We start from the raw sequence: 25,799 nt of genomic DNA on the forward strand, positions 1-25,799 counted from the left end.
TTTCATAATCAAATGTAAACTTTATTTTGATATAACATCCCAGAACATTAGAGACCTTTTCTAAAGTTAAAAGCGAAGCTTTATCTTTTTATCAAAATGATAAAATTAATTTTTTAGAGCTTGTTTATTGAAAATCTGAAGTAGAAAATAAAAAATAAAGATTTTACACAGTTTAAGTTTCATACTTTAAGAACTAAAATATCTTCATATAAAACTATTTCTGCTATATTTTTATACCAACATATCACACTTTCTTTCCATTTATTTTAGTAAAAAAAGAATAGCAATTTTCTTTTAAATAGTTACAAATAACTATAAAACTCTTAACTCTAGAAAGGATAAAACCCTTTCATCATACAAATTAAAATATGAAGTTTACCTGCAAATCTACATTCAATCACTTTAACATCAACATATGTACAATGAGACTGCCTTCATCAACTTTTTCATTTTGGCATCACAAAGGTAAGTCTTCTGATGTTCTATAAACCATATGTTTATATGATAGTCAGAAGTTTACATAAAATTCAACCTAAATGGTAACAAATGAGTATGGAATGGAAATCAAGGAAAGGTCTTAAATAGGAAGAAAAAGCCCCAAAGTCTCTTAAGCAGCAACAGCACCCTCCCAATTTAGTTTCAAGATGTGCACCATCTTCCATTCATCCTCATGTTTCCAGGGCCCTGAAGATCACAAAAGGAAAATTAAAATTAACTTAATTTTCTATTGCCTTCAGGCAAATAATTAGACAACAACTTTGCACTTAAATATAATCACATAAATAATTAAGGTCAGATGATAGTTTAGGGTAATAAAATACATAAAGTTTAAAATTAATTATATTCCCTTTTTTCCTAAAGGTCACATTAGTTCAGAATAAAATAAACGAAATTCACACATAAACATAAAAAATTGGCAGGCTCTGGGGATTAGTCTGAACTAAAATTTTATCCTGTTATTAGTTTCCATTTCCTTACAATCTTCATCAGATTTCCAATTCTTGATCTCAGTATTTATTAACTAAATACTTTAAAATTCTTTTTTTTTTTATTAAAAGGAATACATACTTTAAAAATGTAAACAACATATAAAGTAAATAATGAATAACTTTTTGCAGTTTTGGAAAACAGTTCAGCAGTTAGTCAAAAAGTTAAACATTTGACTTTCTACTCCTTGGTACATAGCCAAGAGAAATGAAAACGTTTACACAAAAACTTGAACACAAAAGTACATAGCAACATTATTCACAATAGCTGAAAAATGGAAACAACTCAAATGTCAATCAACTGATGAACAGATAAAGTATCGTGTATCCATACAATAGAATATTATCCAGCCATAAAAAGGAATGACATACTGACACATGCTATAACATGGATGAACCTTGAAAACATTATGCTTTCTGCTAAGTGAAAGCAGTCAGACATTAAGATGCCACATGTTGTATGATTCCATTTATATGAAACGTCCAGAGTTGACAAATCAAGACACACAAAGTAGATTCGTGGTTGCCCAGGGACTGGAGGAAGGAGGAGATATTTGGAGTTGGAGGAATGGGGAGTGACTGCCTCTGTGTATGGGGTTTGTTTTTAGGGTGATGAAAGAATTAGTGATTTGTTAATGGTGATGGTTGCATAAACTTGTGAATATACTAAAAGCAGCTGAATTCTTCACTTTAAAAGATGAATTTTATAGTGTGCAAATTATAACTTAATAAAAATTAAGAATAAGTATTCTCCTACTGTAGACACCCAGTCTTGTTTCTCAAAGCAAACACTGTTAATAATTTCTTTATATCCTTTCAGAAAATTCTAAGGCATATAATTAGCATATAAATAGGCATGATAATCCCTCTCTTTTTTCAAACACACACCCCAGCCCCCGCCCCAGCTCAGTGATTATTCAGTCTCGGTACATACAGATACACCTCAGCCTTTTTAAAGATGCACTTCATGACGTGGATATATCAGTTCATTGGGCACCAGCCCAATACTGAGAAGCATCAGGGTTGCTTCCAGTCTATAGCTATTTCCAACAATGCTGCAATGAACATATTTCTTACACAGACACATGAATGTATAAGATAAAGCTAAGAAGTGAAATTGCTAAGTCAAAGAATATGTGTATTTTTAATTTTGATTTTGTCCAAGTATCCTCCAAAGAGGTTACACAAATTTACACTTTCCCCAGTGGTAAGTAAAATGTCTTGGAAGTGTTGGATGCCACCAGTTTTTGATCCGTGCCAATGTGACAGATGAAAAATAGTATCCTATATTTCTTTAAGTGAAAAGTGAGCACCTTTCTAAGTATTTTTCTACTTATTTATGTCCTTTATTATTCTAGTATCAGTCTTTAAAAGTTCTTTAAAGTAGCAAAGAAAACAAATTTCTATTAAAAAAAGAATACTATGTACTATACAACACTATATACACTAAATTTGTTTGTATCCATGTTCTCCTCTATTGCATCTGTGATCTCCTAGAGTTCAGTATTCAAATCTTCATTTGGATTAATTCTGGTAATTTATTAATGTTCATATGTGCAAGTAACAAAGAATAGCTCACGTATTAACTGGTTTGGGTGTAGGGTGATAGGAAAGAGAAAAGATGTGTTAGAAAGGGGAAATAAAATTTAAAGCTATGTATGGGGAAAGTAGTATCTGTGGGCTGTACAACTTGTGCCAGGCATGAAGAAAAAAGACAAAACTTGGCCATTATGTTTGCCCATAATTCTATAGGCTCCACCTGAATATTTCGGTTGGTTTTCTCACTATAACATATGGTAAATATTGGTATGTAAAGGTCTGTATATGCTGGTGGGAATGGTGGAAAAAATTCAACAACAGTTGGTAACATAATATTCTGTGTAGTTTTTTTTGTACGCTTACAAGATTTCCCCCAAATAATTTGTTTTAGGTCGTCTGCATTATAAATGCCTACCAGTGTTCTGACATAGGAATTTATCCTGCTGCTTGTTTGGAACCTGCCACAGGGGGCACCAGGCTGTCCAGCTGCTGGCGATGTCCTGTATTGATCAGCCACTCATAAAACTTATTCTCCACAAGTACCTGGAACTGCTTTCTTTGATCCCTAAAATGGCAATTGAGAGCAAAAAGAATTTAAGAGCAGTAATTCATATTAATTTACTTCAAGTGATTATAAAAAACACCTTATAGGATAAACATGAAATTATTTCTAGTTATCCATTTGTTGTCTCCAAATAACTGTTCTGTTCAGTTCAGTACATTGGGCCACCACCCGAAAAAGTAAATTTGGTCAGATACAATGCCCTCTTTGTAAAGACTTATCAGTAATTACCTATTTTGTTCTACTGTGGTTATTCACTCAACAGGTATTTCGGAGGACCAAGTGATGCCGGGTAGTGTTGTGACTGATGGGGATAAATGTGTGAAGAAAAGAGAAGAGACAGGCCTGCCTGCACGACTCCAGAGGACGCCACTCACACTGTCATCTAGCTTGTCTATGCTCCTTGTGGACTGTATATTCTAGCAGGTAGGATAGTAATAAATAAAAATATATCATATAAACTTAAGTAGTTATCAGTGCCTTTGAGAAAAATACAGTAGAGGAAGGAAATGGAGAGTACTGGGAATGGTATTTTAGAAAAAGAATGAACAGAGAAAGCCTCTCTAAGATGACACTTAATCAGAGATCTGAATAGTGATGAATTAAGCAAAATAAATATCTGGAGAACATTCCAGGCAGAGGAAACAAAAAGTGGAAAGGCTCTAAAGTGAGAGCATATTTACATGTTCAAGATAAGAAAGAGAAGAGGAGCTCCTGGCAGCCAGGAGCCAGCTTAGTGATGTTGGCTAGGCCGTGGGGTAGCTAGGATCCATCCTGGGTGTGTGGTCTTCTGCTGAACATAAACAATTCCACAGAAGACCCACATCAGACAAGGCCACTCTGAGATGAGACAGATCAAGGCCAGAACAAGAGCACTCTATAATCTCAGTCCAGACAAAAATCAAAAACATTTTGTGGTCCAGACCACAAAACATAACCAAACATCACCCATTCCTGGCTAACGAGTAACTGATACTTCTTTACAATGATAGTGTTAATATAACTTTAATATAAGTTTAATAAAACTTTAATATAAAGTAATATTTAGTCTTAGTATAAAAATTAAGGTACCAAATCATAGAATTACTCTTGCCTCCATGGAGCATCCAGCCCACAACAAAGCCTTGCTCCCTAGAACCCTCGCCCAAATCACCTAACACACGCCAAAATCCAATTATAAGTTCTTTTTAACACTCTTTTACTAAGATGAAGCGTAATCCTCTCCCTGCTTGCAATGAGTAAGAAAATCCAGCTTTGTTCCACATGTATGTTCCTGGTGGTCTTTGGCCAGAGGGCAATGACTAAGTAATAGCAAGAAGACTGGGGGATGGCAGAGGGGAGTGAATGGGAGAAAGAATGGCAGAAAATGAGGCAGGAGGGCCTGGGAGGTATGGTAAAGGTATTATATTTTATTCCAACTATGACGGGAAGAAATTAGAGGGGTCAGAGCAGAGAAATGACACGATCTAATAACTTGTAAAGGATCATGTTGGCAGTTTGTTTTCAAATTGATCAATAATTCTTCTGTCTTCCTCTATTCCCAAAGTTAAATTGAGTGCTTTTCCTTGTCTCTAGTGTTATACCGGATCTTACCACTTGAATATACTATGATTCAGAGTCAACATTTATTAAATACCACATTCCAGACTCTGCACATGTGTATAAGCATTTCACATGTTTAAGAAAATCTAGGTATCTAACTATGGGGCATTCAAACAATAAAATTGCTTTAAAAGGATGTTTTCCCAAGTGATCATTTTTATATCACATCTTTGTAATTATTACTTATATATTATATATTATATTATATTTTACATATATAGCAATAATTCACAGGAAATAATAAAGACACTAAGATCCCAGGTTCTGGCACCACGTTGACTAGGTGTGAATACCAGCTCCTGTGTGACTCTGGGTAAATTACTTAATCTCTCACTTCCTCAGTTTCCTCATCTGTAACAGGATCTTGTTATGAAGAACAAATAAGTTAATACATAGAAGGTGCTTAGAATAGTGTTGGCATCTAGCAAATCCTCAATACATATTTCCTGTTATTATGGCCATCATTATTGCTAATAACATGCTAAACTGAGAATGACTGGCCTGTAAGTATTAATGTCTTGGCGGCTCAATTCATGATACAAACCGGGCAGAATGTTTTTAAAAGAGAGCAGCAGCATATTATCACAATGAACTCCCAGGTAAAGCATGATCTTTATATTTTTTGGCAGGTAGTGACTGTTTTAAAGAGTCTAAATGCAATTGTGTAACTATGTATTACATTTTTCATTCCTTAATCCATATAATAATAACAAAGCCACATAAATGCATCCAGAAAATACTACAGCTGGATCAAGTCTTTTTTCAATGACTATCTTAGAATGAATTTAATTCTTATAGGTCAGGTGTCGGATATTCTTGGTAAACAATTTCACCCAGAAGATGTATCTCGGGGCCGGCCTGGTGGTTCAGGCGGTTAGAGCTCCGTGCTCCTAACTCCGAAGGCTGCCGGTTCGATTCCCACATGGGCCAGTGGGCTCTCAACCACAGAGCTGCCAGTACAACTCCTCAAGTCCCGCAAGGGATGGTGGGCTCCGCCCCCTGCAACTAAGATTGAGCACCTTGAACTGAGCTGCCTCCCGGATGGCTCAGTTGGTTGGAACGTGGGCTCTCAACCACAAGGTTGCCAGTTCTACTCCCGCAAGGGATGGTGGGCTGTGCCCTCTGCAACTAGCAACAGCAACTGGACCTGGAGCTGAGCTGTGCCCTCCACAACTAAGACTGAAAGGACAACTTGAAGCTGAATGGCACCCTCCACAACTAAGATTGAAAGGACAACAACTTGACTTGGAAAAAAGTCCTGGAAGTACACACCATTCCCCAATAAAGTCCTGTTCCCCTCCCCCAATAAAATCTTTAAAAAAAAAAAAAATGTATCTCACATCACTAAGCAGAGTGTGTCACACTGATACTAGTAAACACAGTCCAGCATACACCACTACACACAGTGTCTCACACACACACATTCCAGTAAGTTATCTTACTAAACCATCACGTCAATCTCATGAGGCAGGACAATATACTTATACTTTATATATGATACAAATCAGACCCAGAGAGGTTAAATGACAGACTCATGTCACACAGTAAAGTGCATGGTCAGTACTAATTCCTGAGTCTGAGTACTTTCCAGTATAATATAGATATAGCTATCCAAAGAACAGCACTAATCTTTAAAATCTTATAAAACTAAAAGATTTAATTAAAGTAAGTATTTTTTACTCACACATTAAACAGCAGTTATGGGTCATCAGAAACAAAAACATTATGGAATGGCTGCCACTTTTCAAGATAATGACAACCAGAAAAGAAAATAACAAACAAACAAAACTAATACCAGGCAAATGGCGGCTAATTATTAAAGAGTTTTATGTCTTAAGGAAAAGGGTCATAATGATCAAGATATTATCAGGACATACGGCATTTCATGTTAAGATCCCCAAAAAGAATTTGATACCCTTTTCGCAAACTAGCTCCAGCTCTCAAGTATACAATATTGTATAAGATGCAATCCTCCATCTTTTGGTACTATGTTTCCTATGTTCCTCTCCTAATATCTCTAACAAATAAAATTTGATTAAATACAAAAATATTTGTACAAACAGTAATTATTTATTCTGAGCATCCACTACTTTCAAGTTGTATATTATATTCTTTCTAGAAGAAAATTCATTAATCAAAAGTTTCTAAACTGGGCTTCAATTTTTGGAGTCATTTTTGATTTTCTTGTTTTCGTCACAAAATCAGGAGTTCTGCCTCCTGTCAAAGCATTTCTGTCTCCATCCCCTTCCTTTCCACTCTAGTCCAGTACCTCAGTCTAGAGCACTGCTGTATCACCCTGATTTCCCTCTTTCAAATCTCTCTAAATAGAGGAACATCCTGTGTGCCAATAATATTTCCTTACCCATTTTGTAATCTACTATAGAATCTAATAAAGTGGTTTGCATATTGTAGGCATTCTATAAATGTTCCTGAATAAATGAAACAGCTTTCCGTACTTCAGTTAACTGCTCAAAACCCTTTAATGGTTCCAAGTCTAACTTCCACTGCCTGGCATTCAAGATTCTCTACAACCTGGCTCAAGCTGCTGTCTAAGCCTAAATATCACTATTCTATATCCATAATCCTATTTCAGCAATTGATTTCCAAGATACCTAAGGTCTGCTTCTGCTTCCATACCGGCTCCTATAGTGCTATTGAAAGCATTCTGCTCCTATCCAAACTGAGCTCATTCTCCAAGGTCCAACACAAATTCTACTTCTTCTATAAATCTTCCCTAACTACCCACACTGATGGTTCTGAATCTCTATACACCAGACAGTGTCTCCCTAGGTTCTAGAGATTAAAGACCAATACCCTTGAAATAAAACTTTGTGGTGGACGTAATAAACTACAACCACCTATTAGGTTGATACAAAAGTAATTGTGGTTTCAAAGGTTAAAAATTGCAAAAACCACAATTACTTTTGCACCAACCTAACACTATCACAAGCATGTTATTAAAAATATTTTAGTACACAAAAGTAAAAAGGAAATAATCTCAGAATAAAAACCAATATTTAAAAATGACTAAACTTAGTTTTATTTTAAAACACTCTATGGATTAGGGAAACATGGGCTAGGGAAACTGACAAAAACTATCATTAATCCGTGGACCAGCTCGAGGAACCCACCCTTGGAGAGTCTGTCTGTGGTGTGGCAGAGCCAAGACATCTGTATTTTTAACAAGTTCCTTGGATGATGTACAACCAAGTCTGAGAACCACCAGCACTGTGTGGAAGGGAAATGAGAAACTAAAACCTGTCCATTAAAGTACTGAAATATGTGGCATAGTCTATATGTTGCCCTTTTATTCATGTAAGTCGCATATCTGCCAATGAAACTTAAACTTCTTTTTAAAAAGGGGAGTCTACATAGACACAGACAATGGTTTGGTGGTTGCCAGAGGGTAAGCGGGGTGGGGGGTGGGGGATGAGGGTAAGGGGGATCAGATATATGGTGATGGAAGGAGAACTGACTGTGGGTGATGTACACACAATGGGATTTATAGATGATGTAATACAGAATTGTACACCTGAAATCTATGTAATTTTACTAACAATTGTCACCCCAATAAATTTAATAAAATTAAATTAAAAAAAAAAAAGGGAGTCTAATACTTTAGTGGTATCCATTCACTCCCATCCCCCAGCCAAACAGTGCCTGTAATACTAACCTGAAACCCAAGCCTTAACTAAAGACACACTATATCGTTTTCATTACTTTAGCACAGCTATAAACATATGCAGATTAATCTGCTTCACATAAAAGACAAATTATTACTTCTAGAAAACACTCACTTTGTCAAATGAGCCTCCTTTACCGTTTTCTGCCAGATCTGGATCTTCTGTTCTCTTTGCCTCAGTGCTTTCTGATACACAGATGGAAGACCCCCAGGTATCTCTGTTGTGTCCCCTTCCATTTCAAATGGAATAATAAACACATAGAATTCACACGGTGGTAAGAGTCGGAAGACACTTGTGTTGCTGTTCTCTCTGCACACAATCATTGGATTATCCCAATGGTTGGGCACGGTCGCGAGGCCCGTCCTGGCCATGTGGTCCTCCAGCATTGGATAATGGGTATGAAAAGGGGCAAGAGTTACTGTGTGGTTCCCAGAGAGAATAAGTGGGCGTGTAGGTGTCAGAATGTGAAAGACGCAGCCTGTTGTAGAAGAGAGGGACAAACGGTGGCAAACAGCAATGACTTTAACGTTGTCACAGCCGTGGAGGTGAAGAGCAGTCTGCACAGGGCCCAGAACAAAGGTGCTATTCCTGCACTTCTCAATTGTCATAGATCTGAAAAATGAAACAATGAGGTAAATTCCTCTGAATGAGAATCAGATAAAAAATATTTGATTACCATGTTTCTCTGATGGCAAAAAAAGGATCAATCCGAGTCCAAAGAAAATGTCCACCTGTCAGCACACCATCTTACCGTAAGGGAGACAGCAGATATATAAAAGATTCGCTGCAACGATGAATCTTTACATGCGCCCCCACCAGAGTGTCTGAGCTCTTGGCCAATGTCTGCTTGTGAACCTGGCTCATCACCACTATGCGGTGCATCCGCGGGGCCACGTGACTGTTACAAGCAATCTTAGCTCTCTTCGTCGTCCCTTCAACTATTTAAGAAAAATATAAAAATGAGATAGTTTCAAATCAAAGAAAAACAACCACCATATGAAGTGACACATATCTACATATATACGTGTCTAAAATTAGATACATGTGAGGCTTAAAAAATTTTAGTGCAAGAGTATTGGGTAAAGAGGTGTGTTTGCTATACTATTCTTTGTAATTTTATGATTGCAATATTTTTCACAATGTTTTGTTAAAAAAAATTAACCTATAATCCATTCAAGATTGCCTATAGATCCAAGATACTTTTCATGTCTACCCCTCGAGTAATGTTCCTAAGGTCATATGGCTGGTAAGTGGGTCAACTCCAATATCTTCCTCCTCAGGATGCCTTAATTTATCATCTCTACCCTTAAATAACATCTTTTAATTGCCACAATACTAATTCTGAGCCCTCCTAAGTTACTTACCACGTCATTCCATGAATTCGATTTGAGTTCATGTCTTTACTCCCAAGATCATTACCGAGAGCACAGCTTTCTCTCGTACGCAGTGCCTTGCACAAACTGACACTCAGAAAAATCTGTGTAGGTTGTCCTCCTAACACAGGCCTGCCAATATGTGACTGGCTTCTCAGACTGTACTTCCCTGCAAGCCACCAGGACACCCTTGTAAAGAACACTGGCTAAATGTTAAGAGATCACTTAAGTATGCTATTATTCTTCTTTTAAAACAATTCCTATTGTTTTAAATACATGGTTATTATAGGAAAATGTTAAATACTAGTAGTAAAAGAAGATAAAAATTACTTGTTATCCAACTACCTACCACTGTTAACATTTTCGTATAATCCTAAGAGGTTAGATATCCTTTTTCCTATTAGTGCCTACCCTAATAGGAAATTTGCTTGAACCTATATTCTTTCATCAACATCAAGAATTATGAAGTATCTCCTACATATTTATGGGAGTCTTATATATCTCAGAGTCTTTCATCTCATACTAGAGCAATAGCTTGCTTGATTGGATACAGAATTCGTAGATTGCTATGTTTTTGTTCAAAATTCTGCAGATACTGATCAACCATTTTCTGTTTTTTTGCCATGATATAAACAAAACTGATTTTTTTTCAATTTGCTCGGAAACTATTTTTTAATCTTTGAAATTCAGAAATTGTAGTTTATTCTAGTTTTTTCTTTTTTCCCATTTATTTTGCCTGACATTTGTCTCAGTGTAGGCATCTACTTCTCTTAAAACTTATACCTGGCGCCCAAGAAGTCATATAGCATTTGAATCTATCCCTTTAGCCATCGCTGGACTATCAGGAAGATGGTTACCTGAGGCAACCAAAGCCAGATTCTTTCTACAATAAATTTAAATTTCCAATTTAGAAATATCTAGTTTATTTGCATCTGTGGAGCTAAAAAGGACCTCATCTCTTCACCAGCTCTCTGAGGTTGTAACTGTGGAATGCCAAAAATCTGCTGAGGTGCACAGGAAATAGGAAAGCCTCAAGCAGATGAGCATGTGAGAATGAGAGGAACAGAGTCAAAAGGGAAAAGCGGAGCAAAAAGAGGACTAACTGAAGTTGGAAATTCTGTGAACTGCGACCAAAATGACGTGGACTAGTAAATCAACTCCGAGACTGTTGCTACATAGAAAGAAAAAGGCATATGAAAAGGCAGATGTTCTCCTTTTCTTTTTTATAGTAGCAGTATTTTTCAGTTCTTCTACGAAGATGTGTGATCATTAATACACCAGAAAACACTAGGTTTCTTGTCATTCAGTTTAATAGAGATTAAAACACTAAATACCTTGGTGAGCCCACGCTAATTTCTTTCCAGACTTGAGGCAAGCAGATGTACCAAAGGGATTCCCAGTCAAGCAGGCCCTCAACCAGGCTTCCAGCTTGTAGAAAGAAAACGTCTTCGAGACCTTTGAGAAGCCGCTTTGTGCGTGTAGTGGTGGCCACAGTGCAAGTTCATGAAGCGGATGTATCTTCCTGGCTCTGCTCACTGCACCTTCAATAAGAAAGCTGAGCGCCACAACGGCTTCGCGTGAGACGAGACTACTATGGGCCGAATGAGAGGATGCAGTGAGTTGTTCTGGATCTAAGAGCAGCTCAAGGAGATCTGACAGATGATCACAGACAAAAGCTTGGTGACTGTAATCATTCCAATTCTAAAAAATATCAAAAGAAAGCACTCTTAACAGAATAAAGTGATTGCACAAGACCTAAAACTTTCATATTGTAGTTATTTTGTACTTATACTTTGCCTCACCTCAAAAAACCATTTAAGGTGGCAAATAAACCTTTTAAAGATTTTTGTGTATGTGTACATGATAGGTATAAACAGATTCTCTCTCCACCTTAGCCAATTCAAAGTAATACTAATATCGAACCCTTAGTGTGTGCCAAGCATTAAGTGCTGTACCAGTACAACATATTTAATCCTAACAGCAATCTTAAAATAACCCATTTTACAGATGAGGAAATAGAGATACAGAAAGGTCAGAAAACTTGCCCAAGGTCACACTCCTAGTAAATACTCCTAAAGATTCAGGTCAAACATAAAAATAACCACCTTGAACATTTATTTGATGAAGCACTAGGTTTCTTTATTTACTTGCTCAAATTACAGAAAAAAAAAAATTCAAATTCCAGTGGATGAAACAAGGCAACTGATTTTAAAGGAACTAGATTTAAGAAAAGTTATAATTTTGGGAATAAGCTTTGAGTTGGCAGATATCCCAAAGACTTGGCTTATTCATTTGACATATTTTTTGAATACCTCTCATATGATATGAGTAGTGTTAAGTGATGAATTATGAAAATTGAGTAAGACATAGTTCCTGTCTTCAAGGAACTCAAAGTCTATGTAGTGAAAAGACAATATAAACAAACAACGACACAATGAGACAAGACCTGTAGCAGAGATCTGTAAAGATAAAAGCATGAGAGAAACAACAAGCTCCACCTGGGGAAAGAAAATCATAGTAGGTGCTGTTTGAATAGATTCTTGATTGATGATGTTAAGTAAACAGACAAGGAAAGAAGGCATTTGAGGCACAGGGAACAGCATATGCCCATAGGGATAAAATTACCTGTGGTGTTCAGAGAACTGGGAGTTCTGGGTGAGGTAAAGGAAGAATGCTAGGAAGTGACAGGTTTAAAAAAGTTAAAACGCAGGCACCAATCATGATAGGCCTTGTATGAAATACTAAACACCTGGACTTTATTTTTGGTGCAAGGACTTCAATTTATTTTCGAAATAGCTATACCTTTTTTTTTCTTTTTAATAAACTCTCATTTGGATGCCAGAGAATATATGGAATCACAGCTGCCCACTGCCTCACCTGTTCTTCTTCCCTCTTGCTGCATCCCCCTCCTCCATAGTAGTCCCTACAGTGGCTCCATGGAGTACAGTATGAAAACAACCATTACAATGAGAATTCACTGACAGAGTTTCCATAGGAGAGGGATACAATCCATCTGCATTTTAGAAAGTGCAGTATAGTGGGTGGACTGCAGACTCACAGCAGGGTGACCAGGTAGGACAGAAATCAAGGCAAAAAAACGTCATTAGGGCCTACATAAGAAGAAGAAAAGGGACACATTTTTAAAGTTATTTGGAGGCAGATTCAGTCAGACTTGACAACTAACTAGGTATGGGTGGTGAGAAAGAGAGTATGGGTGGCTGGTGGTGACCTTCACTGGCATAAGGACATTTTAAGTAAAGGGACACTTTATTATAGGGACACACAATCGTCTCCCAAACTGCAATGTAGGTAGGTCTCTTCAGAACTGTAACTGGCCATCTTGAACCTGGTTCTTTCGTAGGGGCCAGTGTCTCTTTGCATGTCTGCTCTGTTGTCCTCTTTTTCTCCAATGACCTCAGAGTTTCTAATCCCTCGTAACTCAGGTCACTCATGAACTTTGTGGCTATTCTGGTCCCACCCATCTCCAACTGGTAATTTCTTCAGTCCCTAGGGATACTGACTGGGCCTGGTCAATCGTTTCAAATGAGACCAATTTCAAACACATGTCAGTGAAGGGCTACTCTAGTCAAATGTCCATCCCTGGTCCAATCAGTATAGCACAAACTAGAGTCACCATTTACTGGTACTTACTACTCAACAAGTCTCATGCTAATATATTACTGAATTCTCACAGCGTTTCAGAAATAGGTATTATTATCCCCATTTAGAGAAGAGATGCCAAGGCCTAGAGAATTTAACTGACTTGCCTAAAATCATGTGATATTAAGTAGCAGAGCCAGATTTGAATGCAGGCTGCCTTAGTTCAAAACGTCATCTCTCTATAGTGCCCACTCAGCAGGAACTATGTGTGGTGGAAACAGCAGGCAATGATTGGCATCTGTAACACATCTGGACTTGGGAATTCTGAATTTAAGGTATAAATAGGGTCTACATAAAAAGGGAAACCTAGAATGGAAAAAACACACCTCAGGAGTCATTGAGATATATGAAGTCATGGAAAGAGAAAGAATCAGACAATAAATATGTCGAATGAGAAGACAAGATTGCCACAGACAGAATCCTAAGGGAACAGCAGCTTACAAATGCCAGGAGGAGAGAGGCTCAAGAAGAAGAATGAGAAGAAAGAATCGGAAGCAGAACAGGAGGGAATAGCATCATGGAATATATAGGGGTGGAATCCATAAGGGTGAATGGATTTCTTTGAAAAAGGAGATTGAAGAGCCTGAACACGGCAATGATACATTTTATTATTATTAGATCTACATTTTACTTAAAGTTCTTCAAAATACTTTTACATAAACAAGTAAAAACATTTTGATTTTCTTTACAGAAACAAAGATAAAATAAGATTTTCTAAAACTCGTAATGTGAGGCAGTTAAGTTTAACTTCTAGGTTATCACATCATAATTACTTGACTGTGCTGAGCTTAAGTATACTTAGGCATACTACTTAAACCTATGAGAAAATATTTTTACAGAAATTTTTTGAGCAGATTTCAACAGTTTTTTGCAAAAACTATATCATCTCATTTATCCTCAAATAAGTACATTCAAATTCTTTAACATTTGCAAAAATGGGACTGCTAATAAGAGTAGAATGAATGATTTCCAGAAAATCATGTAAGTGGTTTTTGTTGGTGAAGGAACTGAAATCACTTCTCTATATTTATTAAGTATGCACACATTGATTTTGTTTTATAATTTAAAAAAAAAAAAAAGTAAAGCAAAACAAAACAAGCCAGCAAATCAATGGCTTATATAAATAGTCTCAACATAATTTTTAATGAAAGCGAACTATCTCCCTCACAAATTGTCCCTTTCAGTGAAAGACACCAAAATTTAAATAGTACCTTATTATGACAACTGGATTTTTCAGTCAGGTCAGGAGACTGAGATCTGTTTCTGGGACTAGGCCACTCTTCTCCAATCAAAGATGTCCTCAGGGAGACCTTATTTAACTGCTGTATGTACAAGAAGAGCAGAAACTGCAGGGTGTCCACTGAAAGCTGTTCAAGAAGAAATGATGAAAACATGTCCTAAAACCACAACTAAATAGATATAGTGAAATAAACTCACAACAGTTTGCTGATTGCGAGAAGGCAAATGTAGAAACATTGCTAGCATTTGATTATGTACGTATCAGATTATGTATGTATCAGAGGATACTCAGATGTAGGAGTTTCTAAAACTAAGGTGGAATCACTTACCTTCTTGGAAAGCTATGTGGCATCTATGGCCACAGACATTCTTTCCCAAACTAATGAAGAAGATAGGATGTAGTACATACTTTTTAAAAGCATATTATTTCAGAAGTTTAAAAAAAAAAAAAACAACCTTAGTAAAATGGTGATTTCTGGTCAAGGTGGTAGAGTAGGTAAACACTGCTGATATCTTCTCAGGACCGCATTAAAACTACAACTAAATTACAGAACAATCATCACTGAGAATTGCCTGAAGTCTAGCTGAACAGAAGTTCTGTAACTAAGGACATACAGAAAAAACCATGCCATGACTGGTAGGAGTGGGCAGAGATGTGGAATGAGCTGTCCCACACCCACGTGTGGTGGTTAAAAATCGGGAGGGACATGTCAGCTGCGGAGGCCCCCTCCTCTGGTGGAGCGAGGGGTCCCAGCCCCACACGAGGCTCCCCAGCACAGGGTTCTAGAGCTGGGGAGAGAAGTCCCCATAACTTCTGGCTCTGAAAACCAGCACAGATTGTGGCTGAATGAGATGGAGGGCTGCTAAAGGCCCAGGAACTCCACTTAAAAGGCCCGCACATGGACTTACTCACTGATGAACTCACTCACTCTGAGCTCTAGTGTTAGGGCAGCAGCTCCAAAGGCACCAGGGATATACGGAGAGGAACTGAGTTGTTTGGATTCAGACTGAGGGCCGGAGGGGCATCTTCCTCCCAGACAGAGTTGCTGGCAGAAGCCATTCTTTCTTTGTTGAGCCCTCCTCTCTCCAGGTGTGGAGACACAGGCAGCTGCCATATCCGAGTCTCCATAAACCTGGTGTCATTTGCCCTGATTCCCTGAGATTCATTTGCTCTGATTTCCTGATTCCCGCCCCACTCAACTTTCAGGACCACCCAAGTTGCTTCCAATGGCTTTTCCACACAAATGGCCTGCCTTGCCTCATGCTTCGAACTTTCCTAATATCTGTCAAAGGTTCACAAACCCCAAACAAGCAATATCTGTTTGTACAGGGCCTCGGTATGCCCTATACCTCCTGCCAAGCTGTCCCAAGTCCAGCACTAGTGGCAGCTAGCCTCGGTTCACAGCTTAGCCTCTCTCAGGCACCTCCAAGCCCAGTGTGGATGGTGGCCACCTCGTGGACAGCTTTGTGGTTCATTCCAGGTGGCCCTGAACAGGGCACAAGCTGTGGCTGAACTTGGTCTGTGGCAGGTCCTCTCCCAGAAGCACGAGCCAGCTGCCTCTGAAGACGATACACCCAAAGGCACACTGGGAAGGCACCAGAGCCCTGCTAAAGCGAATCCTGTTCTGTATGGTCAGCTCCTGAACAACAGCTCCTCCACTATAGTCATGGCCAGTCCTCACAACGAATCTGCCTAGGAGTCATTCCCTCCAGCTAATGTACAAACAGCAACCATGGCTCAACTACAACAGGAGGACACACACAACCCACACAAGGGACAAACCTGGAGCACCCAGCTCAGGTGATCAGAGAGATTGTACCACTAGGCTTCACAGGACACATACTATATAAGGCCGCTTTATTAAGACCATAGCAGCTTTCCTTAATATATATGAGGTCTGACAATTAAGTTCACGAACTTGTTGCAATGATGTTGTAAACTGTTTTGATATCAGAGGGATTATTCATTATGAATTTGTACCAACTGGACAGTTACCAAGTTTACTATTTGGAAGTGCTTAAAAGGCTGCATGAAAAAGTTAGACGAAAATGACCTGAACTTTTTGCCAACAACTCATGGCTCTTGCATCACGACAATGCACCAGCTCACACAGCACTGTCTGTGAGGGAGTTTTTAGCCAGTAAATATATAACTGTATTGGAACACCCTCCCTACTCACCTGATCTGGCCCCCAATGACTTCTTTCTTTACCCAAAGATAAAGGACATATTGAAAGGAAGACATTTTGATGACATTCAGGACATCAAGGGTAATACGACGACAGCTCTGATGGTCATTCCAGAAAAAGAGTTCCAAAATTGCTTTGAAGGCTGGACTAGTTGCTGGCATATTCACCAATGAGGTATTTAGCACTTTTTCTAGGATGAGTTCGCAAACTTAATTGTCTGACCTCATAGAAACGGACACAAGGAGACAGCCAAAATGGGGAGCTAAAGAAACATGTCCTAAATGAAAGAACAGAACAAAGCTCCAGAAAAAGAACTAAACAAAATGGAGACAAGCAATCTACCAGATGCAGAGTTCAAAACACTGGTTATAAGGATGTTCAATAATCTCAGGGGGAACTTCAACAAAGACATAGGAAACATAAAAATTGAGAAAAACAAAAAAGAACCAGTCTGTAACGAAGAACACAATAACTGAAATGAAGAATACATTAAAGGGAATCAACAGTAGATTAGATGAAATAGGATAGAATCAGCAATTTAGAAGATAAGATAGCAGAAAATACCCATTCAGAACAGCAAAAAGAAAGTAAGAATCCAAAAAAAATGAGGATAGTTTAAGAGACCTCTGGACCACCTCAAGCATACCAACATTTGCATCATAGGGGTACCAGAAGGAGACGAGAGACAAAGGAACTGAAAATCTATTTGAAGAAATAATGACGGAAAACTTTCCTAACCTGGGAAAGGAAATAGACATACAAGCCCAGGAAGCTGAGACAGTCCCAAACAAGAAGAACCCAAAGAGGCAAACACCAAGCCACATCATAATTAAAATGCCAAAGGTTAAAGTTAAAGACAGAATCTTAAAAGCCGTGAGATAAAAAGCAGTTAGCACCTATAAGACTGTCGGTTGATTTCTCAACAGAAACTTTACAGGCCAGAATGGATTGGCGTGAAACATTCAAAGTGATGAAAAGCAAGGACCTACAACCAAGATTACCCTCCCTAGCAAAGCTATCATTTAGAATCAAAGGACAGAGTTTCCCAGACAAGAAAAAGCTAAAGGAGTTCATCACCACCAAACCAGTATTATAAGAAATGTTAAAGGGACTTCTTGGAGGAGGAGGAGCAGGAGAAGAAGAAAAAGATGAAGATGAAGAAAAAGAAGAACCAAAAACATGAATAACAAAATGGAAATATCTACATACCTATCAACAATTACTTCAAATGGAAATGGATTAAATGCTCCAATCAAAAGACATAGAGTGGCTGAATGGATAAGAAAACAAGACCCTTACATATACATATACTGCTTATAAGAGATTCACTTCAGACCGAAAGACACACAAAGACAGAAAGTAAAGGGATGGAAAAAGATATTTCATGAAAATGGAAACAAAATAAAATTTAAAAAAGCTGGGGCAGCAATACTTTTACCAGACAAAATAGATTTTAAAACAAAAGATATAACGAGATAAAGAAGGACCTAAATACCTCTTCTTTTCTTCTTTGGCACACAATTAGGATGGCATTTCCCAGCCTCTCTTCAAGTTAGATATGGTATAACTGGGTTATAGTCAATGGAATGTGGGTGGATTTTCATATACCACTTGCAAGCCTCTTTCAAAAACTCTTCCAAAAGAAATAGAAGTGAAGGATTCTGAGGCCCTAGTGGGCATGGTTGTACAAACTGTATTATATTTGCAATTGTTCACTTCCCTACCCTCCAAGAGGCTTACACGGACCACGGGATTTCCCTTACCTCCTGTGAGGTAGTTTAGTCTTCCTCTCTCATTGATTTTAGGCATGGACATGTGACAGAGCTTTAACCAACGCAAAGAAAGTAGTCATAATTTATGTTACGTTAGAGCAAAAGTTTTAAGAGGAATCATGAATTTCCTCCTGCTTTGTTGCTCTTCCCTTCTGTCACAAGAATAGATGACCTATGCAAAAGCTACTTCTTTAGCTTAGGTCCTCAAATAACAACATAGAGCCAAGCCACAGCCTGGAAGAGGGCCACAGCTAAGGTACAGCCTACATCCAAAATAAGCAAGAAATAAATACCTTTGTATAAGCCACTGGAATGTCATTTTTGTTTGTTTGCTTTTAACTGCAGCAAAGCTGACTAATGTAATAGTGGCTCCAACAGACAGAAGCCCGGATCCCTGAGTCATTGCTTGGACGACAGCAGCCTAGAGATGCCTTGTGTTGCACTGCTGCGTGAATGAAAAATAAAAGTACTGTTGTGCTAAGCCACGGAAATGCCGGACTGCTTGTTACTATCATGAGACTATTCTGATTAATATACTTTCTCTATGAAGTCCTTCCTGATCATAGAATTAATCATTCTCCTCTCTATCCTATTTCTGTACATTATGCATACTTTTATTATTATACATAAAACACTATTAAATAGCACTTTTTTAGACACCAGCTTCCCCTGCTAGTTTCATGAAGGCAGAGATGCTGTTCCAATCTTTGAATCCCAGCACAGAGCAGATGCTCACTTAAAAATAGCCAGGTGTTCTAACTATAACATATCAGTGGTTCATAAATACTCATTGACCTCAAAAATCTTTTAAAGTCAATGAAAATATTTCCCTCTTTCAATTACAACACTCCATAACATTATTGATTTAGAAGCAGGTGAGTAAGAATTGCTAAGAACTAACTCATTAAATACATTAAATACTGCCAAACTGAAACTGCTAAAACTCAAATGGTTCTTTGGGGAGCACAGTGGTCACTAATCTAAAACTGCACAGGCTAGTGTGTACAGTACCAATTTATTTCCCAAAGTAATTAAACACACCTACATATACATATAAATCCATACCTGATTTCTCTGCTTTTCAACTTCCTCCTCAGATGTGCAGTTGGACAGAATCTCAGACCACTCCAGGCGCTCCTCTGGTGTCTTTACTGCAAGACTATCAAATATTTCAAAGTAAAGCCATGCCAGATCCTTAGCCAACTGCAGCTTCCCACATGCAATGTGCCTCCATGTAGACCAGTACAGGCGTGGGTAAGCTCCCTCTGTGGCTCGGGTTCGCACATAGGTGGATATCTTCCTGAGATAGTGAAGACTGAATTTGGATGGAGGAGGGACCTGCAAGGCGCCCACTATAAAGGGTTCTGCTTTCACCCAAAGGAGAACTCCGGACTGGTCCATATTATCTCAAAAGACATCTGTGTGAAGAGGCTTCTTTGCATACCTAGGAAACAAAGTTTCTTCAAAAATTGACTTGAAACAAAACTCATTTATACATTTTTCTTGTAAGGTGACCCCTCCCTTAACCATTTTTAAATGTAAAACATCAGTTTAAAAAGCAGATCTAGCTCATCAACGAAGAGCAGAACAGATTTTTGGTCAGTTCGCAAGACAATCTATTTAAGTAAGAAAAATTCTGTGATAAAACACAATTATCTTACTTGAATTGTTCCAAGTGGTTGTTTCAGGAAGAGTGTAGAAATACATGAGGTATGAATCAGAAGAAAAGAAGAAATGAGAAAAAGAGTCATCCTATCACAGGAAATCTTGCTTTACCCTGAGGGGGAATGCTAGTCAAAATTAAGGGAATAAAACTTCACTGAGTCAAATCACTTACACAGAGGATGCTTGGTTAAAGATTTGGACATGTTAGCTGACCATATAAGCTCAATATGAAGCACTAATATGAGATGGCAGACAAGAATACTCATGTAAATATAGGCTGCAAAAATAGATAAAGGAAAGTTAAAGCTATTGTCTGTAACAGGTATAATCTATTATGTTCAGGTGCAATATTTTTAGATTTTGATTGTTGTTTAACAATACATGATTTTTATGGAATATTTATAAAATATCTAAAAATAGAAAAGGAGGAAATCATCCACATTCCCATCACCAAACAGAAGCTAATTAATATTTTATTGTATAAAGTGTGATAAAATATGGTGAATGTTTAAATAAAAAAGAGTTTATTACAGTAAAAGACACATTGCCATTACTCCTCCTCAAAATACTTCCCCTCGCTTCGAACACACTTATCCCATTGTTCTTGCCACTTTCTGAAACAGTTCTGGAAGTCCTCTTTTGTGTGTCTTTAGTTGAGCTGTCATGGCTGCCTCAGTTTCTTGAATCCATTCAAAACAGTTACTTTTCATGGTCATTTTGACTTTGGGGAAAAGTCAGAAGTCTCACGGTGCCAGATTCAGTGAATAAGGTGGATGAGGACACACTGTAATGTTTTGACAGAAATCACCGTACCAGAAGCAATGTGTGACATGGAGCCTTTCCGTTGTGATCAAAACATACGGTGAATGCTGCTGCCGAGTTCATTCAATGGAAGGGTAAGGATTTTCAATATGGAAAGAGATGCATCGAAACTTAGTAACAGTGCGTGACAAGTTTCAACAGTCGGGTGTGAGCTACGGTTGACAGAAGGTGTTTTAAAGTGTGCTGTAAATCATCCTCCATCATGACAACACTGTGTGTCACACATCACTTCTGAAATATGGCAATTTCTGTCAAATAAAAACATCACAGTGTGTCCTCATCCACCTTATTCACCAGATCTGGCACCATGCGACTTTTGGCCCTTCCCCAAAGTCAAATGATTCAGGACATCAATGCAGCCACGACAGCACAACTAAAGACATTCACAAAGGAGGACTTCCAGAACTGCTTCAGAAAGTGGCAAGAATGATGGGATAAGTGTGTTTGAAGTGAGGGAGGGTATTTTGAGGAGGAGTAATGGCAATGTGTCTTTTACTGTAATAAATTTTTTTATTTAAACATTCACCATATTGTTTGATCACATCTCATACTCCCTTTCTTTTCTCCACATAGATTAGATGTTAGTTTCAGAATTTTCATAGTTATCATACCATATATACAATTCTGTATTATTTTTAAAGCTTCACAGTACTCTAAATAAATGTAGCTTATTCAACTGTTCTATTTTTAAACATTTAGTGGGTTTAAAATTTTTCATAAAAAGAAGATAGGCAAACTATTGATCATTGTTAAAGACGGGTGATGAGCACATGGGGGTCATTTATCTGTTTTACTTTTGTGTATGTTAAAAATTTCCATAATAAAAAGTTTAAATATTTTCACTATTATAATGCTATAATACCACCTTTCTGTATATTTTCTGCATTATGATTATTTTCAAGAGAAAATTTTCAGATGTGCATTTGTGAAATTGTGTAACTGACATTTCTGAAGCTCCTGACATATTTCCATTGCTTTCCAAAATGACTGTATCAAATTGTACCGTCACTTGACCGAGGTACTCTCTTCATTGAGTACTCCTCAGCACTAAGTAACATCACTTAAAAAAAAAAACACCTACCTTACATAACTAATGGAAAAATTTTTATTGCTATTTATTTTGCATTTGATTCTTAAAAAATTGTGCTTCTTTGGGGAATCATCTGTTTAAAAAATAGCTGACATCAATTGAATGCTTACTATGTGCCTGGCAGCATGCTGAGTATTTTGCATACTTCACCTCTTTTCATCCTCATAACCCCCTGGAGATACATATAGTTATCTTATTTTCTGATGAGAAAAAGGAGATTTAGAAAAGTTAACGGACTTACCCAAAGTCACATACTTAAATTGGCACAGCTCTGGATTAGAATTCAATTCTGTCTGACTTGAGAACTGTGTTGCTTACAAATGCACTTTAGGAACCCAGTTTTTGGGGAAATCTCTGAAAAAATGGGAGTGGATGCAGAAGAGAATTACCAGAATGAATGGCTTTAAACGTAAGGCCATCCACATAAGGCCATTTTTCAACTGAAGGAAGATGAACTCAAAGGACTCAAAGGAAGAGTGTAAGAGGGTAAACTGCAGCTGTCTCCTAATATGGGAATGGTTTAGCATCATTCTGAGGAAAACCAGATGATGCAAGTTACGTGAGGAAGACCACAGTTCGCCCAAATGGAGACAGGTTGATCTGTGAGAGACAGCTCCAGTGGCTGAAGTGTGCAATCAAAAGCCAGATCCTGGAGATGAGCCCTCTATTCTAACTCCGAGACTCGTGAGGGTTAAATTCGTAAACAAATATAAACTTGGGCTCTTTCCCTCTTCAAACACCCCCCCCACCACCACCACCCACGGGTGCGCTGGGATTAGGGTTTTTCAGGCAGGGAGATCCGCCTGAGGCCCAAGGTGGTCCCCCTGCGGCTCCGCAGCCACCTCGGACGCTGTCCGAAGTAGGACGCGGTGTTGGGCCACCCAAGAGCTCCGACCTGACTTCACAGGCAAAAAACCTTAGCTGACAGTGCCCGCAGTGGACCCGAGAACTGGCGAACACGAAGGCAGCCTCCCCAGCCCGAGCCTGAAGTGTGACCCGCCCATCCTTCCCTCCCTGCCGCCGGCCCGTGTGCGTTACCTGCGAAGGCGGGCGGTGTCGCCGCACCTTTCCACGCACCGCGGCGCCCTGCGCCCGGCTCCAGTGGCCCGCCCTTTGACCGCCGCGGCATCCAACGCGCAAGCGCGCTGCCTTGCACCACCGAGAACCGGAGGACTACGCTGCTAGAGTGGCCGACCGCTTCTCCAGCGGTCTGAGAAAAGTTTGGCCAAGGCCAAGAGCCCTGGAGACTAGGACCTGGAGCCAAACCCCCGCTTTCTGGGATCACGCCTTTCAACTCAGGAGAGTAGGAAGTCTTTTATTGCTCCACAGAACTGTGGTTAGGCAGTAGCTGCTGGAAAGGTCAGCACACTTTGATCAGTAATAATAATGATAATTTACATTTTAGAGTGCTTATTCTGGATGGGGCATTGTGTAAACTATCTTTATGTGTATTATCTCTGTCTTCCCAAGAGTCCTAATATTAAGTACATTTGTTTTATTGATGGGGAAACTAGGGTGTGGAGGTGACAGTATCACACCCCTAAGGTCACACAGCAAGACACTAGCCAAGATACACGCCCAGGCCTCTGAAGCGGGGAAATCCCAGGGTTAGCTTAACTCTGTTAGTTTTCCCAACATGTAACCACTTTCACGAAGTTTTTTAGATTCCACCCAGCAGCAGACATCACTCCTTCCTCTAAACCTTCATTTCATGATTTTTAGCCATTTCCTGCTTTCTTAGTTCGTTTATGGTCTCTCTAGGTGTGGCAGATACAAAGATAAATAAGACCATAAAATGTAATTTAGTTTCTCTTTTACATAGCCTCTCTCCCCTAGGAGGCATCTCCTGAAAGTAGTAACTTTGTCTTTCTCTTAACTCTGCATGAATCAAGAGGTAAAGAGCAGGGGCCTTGGACTCAAACAGATTTAGGTTAGAATCCAGGCTGCACCACTAAGTGGCTCAGACATTGGGCAAATTCTCTCTGTGTCTATGTTTTCTGCAACAGCAATTATTTATTGAGCACCACTCTGTCTGGCACAGTGCTAGGCACTAGGATTACACTAGTGAACAAAACAGGTCATTGTTTTCTTGGAATGTATATTATAATAGGGAGAATGCATAATACATATTAAGGTAATAAAGTAGGATAATATCAGATAGTGATTATTGGGGGGGATGAAGTCAGTGCTGAATATGAGCTGAGGCCTGAAGAATAAGAAGACATAATACGAAGATCACAGTCGAAGCAATTTTTACTCCATGGCAGGCACTGTTCTAAGGTACTATTCTATACAGCTGGGAACAGAACAATCTACATTCATGCTCTCATGAAACTGGCATTCCAGTGTATGTGAGTACGAGATGTGGGGATGGAAACTAATATAAAACAAGATGGTGTGAGAACAAGGGATTCAGCAAGAGCTAATTTTAATTGGTCAGGGAAGTCTTCTTAGAGGTGATGATATTTAAGCTGATATCTGTGTTTAAAAAGGAGTCACCGTTTTTAGGATCTGAGAGAAGAATGTTTATGGCAGAAAGAACAGCTAGAACAAAGGCTCTAGGCAGTAATGAACTTGGTGTATTAAAAAAAGAGAAAGGAAACCAGTTTTGCTGGAACATGGTAAGGTGTATACTAGGTGATAGTAGAGCTCATATAAGGTTTAAAAATTTTTTTTCCAGCTTTATTGAGACATATAAAGTTTTTGAGCTAGCATAAAGGGCTGGGATTTTATTCTAAGTGCAATGGAAAGCCATTCAAGGCCTGGAAGCAGGGGAATGACATAATCTGATATGTTTGTAAAAAAAAATCATGGCAGCGGGGCAGGAGTGAACAAGAGATATTAAGAGTGGAGGCTGGGAGGCCAGTTAGGAGGCCCTTGTCAGGTGAGCAATGATGTGACTTAGCCCAGAGAGATAGTGGAGATGTAGAGTAGTGGACAGATTCAGGTTATAGTTTAGAGATAAAGACTTGGATAGGAGATGCGGCAAAGGAATCAAGGAACACACCTAGTGTTTTGTCGTGAACAACTAGGTGGTGCGTTTACTGAGATAAGCAAAAGTAGGTGGAGGGAATCAGAATTCTCCTGTAAACAGTCTAGTACGCCTGCTTTATGTGCCAGGCGCTGTACTAGACTGTTTACAGATTTTCTCCTATTAAAATTTCACAATACTGCCAGTAAAATAGCTCAAATTTGTAAATAAAGAAGCTTAGGTTCAGGCTGGTGGGTAAGGGGCGGGGGCTGTTCTCACCTCTAAGAAGTGGTGGAAGCTGAATCCGCACCTCGGTCTGTCTCCAGGGTCTCTTCTCTGTGAAACCGAGACAATTTTCTCCTTGGAGATCAGGAGAAGGTATAGTAATAAGATCTCCTGAGCATTGCCTCCGGGGTTCTGTCGGCGTGGAGTAATTGTCCCCGCCCATTTTGCTTACACGCATCCAGCGTGTAGTTCCATATGAATGAAATTCCAAGACTAGTAACCAGGCTCAAACTTTCCTCCCGCAATTGGTCAGTGCTGAAGGAGGAGCCTCGCGATTGGTGGAGAGTCCGAGGGCGGATGGGGGAACTTCTTGGATCTTGGTGCCCTCTTTCGGCACCAATTCACCTACCGCCCTTTTACG

General features: G+C 38.9%; 1 protein-coding gene across 5 annotated transcripts; it reads right to left on the reverse strand.

The window, feature by feature from the left end:
- On the reverse strand, window positions 1-25,653 carry TBCCD1 (TBCC domain containing 1). Of its 5 annotated transcripts, none has more exons than XM_019735877.2 (9): window positions 23,221-23,360; window positions 22,424-22,536; window positions 19,671-20,049; window positions 14,617-14,772; window positions 11,080-11,446; window positions 9,124-9,310; window positions 8,487-8,984; window positions 2,941-3,090; window positions 1-684 (listed from the first exon to the last, which is right to left on the reverse strand). In XM_019735877.2, the coding sequence occupies exons 3-8, from the start codon at window positions 20,004-20,006 to the stop codon at window positions 2,961-2,963; spliced, it is 1,674 nt and encodes a 557-aa protein (XP_019591436.2). In that variant the 5' UTR covers window positions 20,007-20,049; window positions 22,424-22,536; window positions 23,221-23,360; the 3' UTR covers window positions 1-684; window positions 2,941-2,960. The 5 variants fall into 5 exon arrangements, with proteins under 5 accessions (XP_019591436.2, XP_019591439.2, XP_074185277.1 ...); XM_074329171.1 differs by lacking the exon at window positions 23,221-23,360 and adding an exon at window positions 25,433-25,572 and having other exon boundaries at window positions 547-684; XM_019735880.2 differs by lacking the exons at window positions 22,424-22,536; window positions 23,221-23,360 and adding an exon at window positions 25,433-25,653.
- Between the last annotated feature and the right edge of the window lie 146 nt (window positions 25,654-25,799).

Source organism: Rhinolophus sinicus, linkage group LG01, assembly GCF_036562045.2.
Source record: "Rhinolophus sinicus isolate RSC01 linkage group LG01, ASM3656204v1, whole genome shotgun sequence".
NCBI classification, from domain to species: Eukaryota; Metazoa; Chordata; class Mammalia; order Chiroptera; family Rhinolophidae; genus Rhinolophus; species Rhinolophus sinicus.

Excerpts from the sequence above, each read along its gene's own strand:
- TBCCD1 (XM_019735880.2), bottom strand. The coding sequence starts at position 20,006 with ATGGACCAGTCCGGAGTTCTCCTTTGGGTGAAAGCAGAACCCTTTATA. Across the intron at positions 14,773-19,670 it reads TTGAAAAGCAGAGAAATCAG|CTTTCAGTGGACACCCTGCA; the intron begins GTATGGATTTAT and ends CTTCTTGAACAG. Across the intron at positions 8,985-9,123 it reads TATCTGCTGTCTCCCTTACG|ATCTATGACAATTGAGAAGT; the intron begins GTAAGATGGTGT and ends TTCATTTTTCAG.